This window comes from Octopus sinensis, linkage group LG19 (genome assembly GCF_006345805.1).
Source record: "Octopus sinensis linkage group LG19, ASM634580v1, whole genome shotgun sequence".
NCBI classification, from domain to species: Eukaryota; Metazoa; Mollusca; class Cephalopoda; order Octopoda; family Octopodidae; genus Octopus; species Octopus sinensis.
In genome coordinates this window covers 11,921,133-11,922,352 of record NC_043015.1, presented here as the reverse complement: position 1 = coordinate 11,922,352, position 1,220 = coordinate 11,921,133, and the positions used below count along the sequence as shown (strand labels likewise).

The 1,220-nt window shown below is 39.5% G+C and overlaps 1 protein-coding gene across 1 annotated transcript; it reads right to left on the bottom strand.

The window, feature by feature from the left end:
- Positions 1–472: 472 nt before the first annotated feature.
- Positions 473–913, bottom strand: LOC115222319. The gene has a single exon (XM_029792503.1). It carries the CDS (start codon positions 911–913, stop codon positions 473–475), a length of 441 nt encoding a protein of 146 aa, XP_029648363.1.
- Positions 914–1,220: the final 307 nt, after the last annotated feature.

Sequence of the window (1,220 nt, the reverse complement as noted above, 5' to 3'; positions counted from 1 at the left end):
TTGTTATCTAGGCTTCTGTGATTTTGCTTTTATATAGGTAGGGATATTGACTTTATGCAAAACAATTTTTATCTCTGAGAAGGGGTGGTTCATATTATCCTAGTCTTTATCATTTGACTTGTTCAGCACGGAAGGCCCAACAAGGAGCATGCGCCCCGCTGGGTTTCTGGTGGAGACAAGCCATCACATCGCTGTGGACTTACGTTGACTTTACTGCTAATGGACAGATTACATCCGCAAGGAAGCGGCTCAGTGGATGACATGCTGAACCTCTACACCTCACTATAGGTCTTAATAGAATACCACCCTTGCGATCTTAGGGAGACCCTACATGTGTGGTAGTTTACTGTGGTGTTGAGTCAGTTGTCTGTACTTCATTGGTGTAAAGTGATCCTTGTTCTTGATCAAGATCTGTGATAACTTCCTCTCTGTTTTCAGAGTTAAGTATTTCTTTTCTTTGCTGTAGCTACCATCACTTATAAGACTTGGCCAATTTTTCACAGTAGTTTTTCATCACCACTGTAGCATTTCCTTTGTCCGCAGGCAGTATTATGATGGAATTGTCACTTTTGATAGCTAACTTTTCTTCCTTGGTGATGTTTGGTTTAGGAAGTTTTGCTTTTTCTAGTACCTGCCTCACTTTCCTCCTTAGTTCATCTCCCAGAGCTTTTGGTATGTTTATGGCTATCTCTTCAATAGGGGCTATTATGTCCAAGTATGGAATACGCTTGATGGTTGTCGCAAAGTTGAGACCTTTGTTCAGTATTGCTTCTTCAAAGCTTTCTAGATGTTGGCTACTTACATTAATTACTGCATTCACAGGTGGGTGACGAATTTCAGTCTTCATTCTCTGACCTTTGAGTTTCATAAACTTCTTAATCTGGCGTGTCTTCACCATTTCATATTCTTTCATGTACGACTTTTCTAGATCTTGTTGGATTCTCTTTCTATCATCATCTCTGATTATTTTCCCAAGTAAAGAAGATAACCTCTCTTTGATTTCGTTGAAGGCTGGGGGGGGGGGGTATATCAGCCGAAACGTTGTGTTAACAACAAACAAGATGAGGACAGATATCCGTCAAATCTAAATAATGAAAATAATATAAATAATCTACATAATTCCTCATCTTTTAAATATAGAACCGAATTATTAGAACTATTGCACCACTGAATATTGTAGCAGAAACACAGATACACGCAAACGCACCGCGCACACTCAC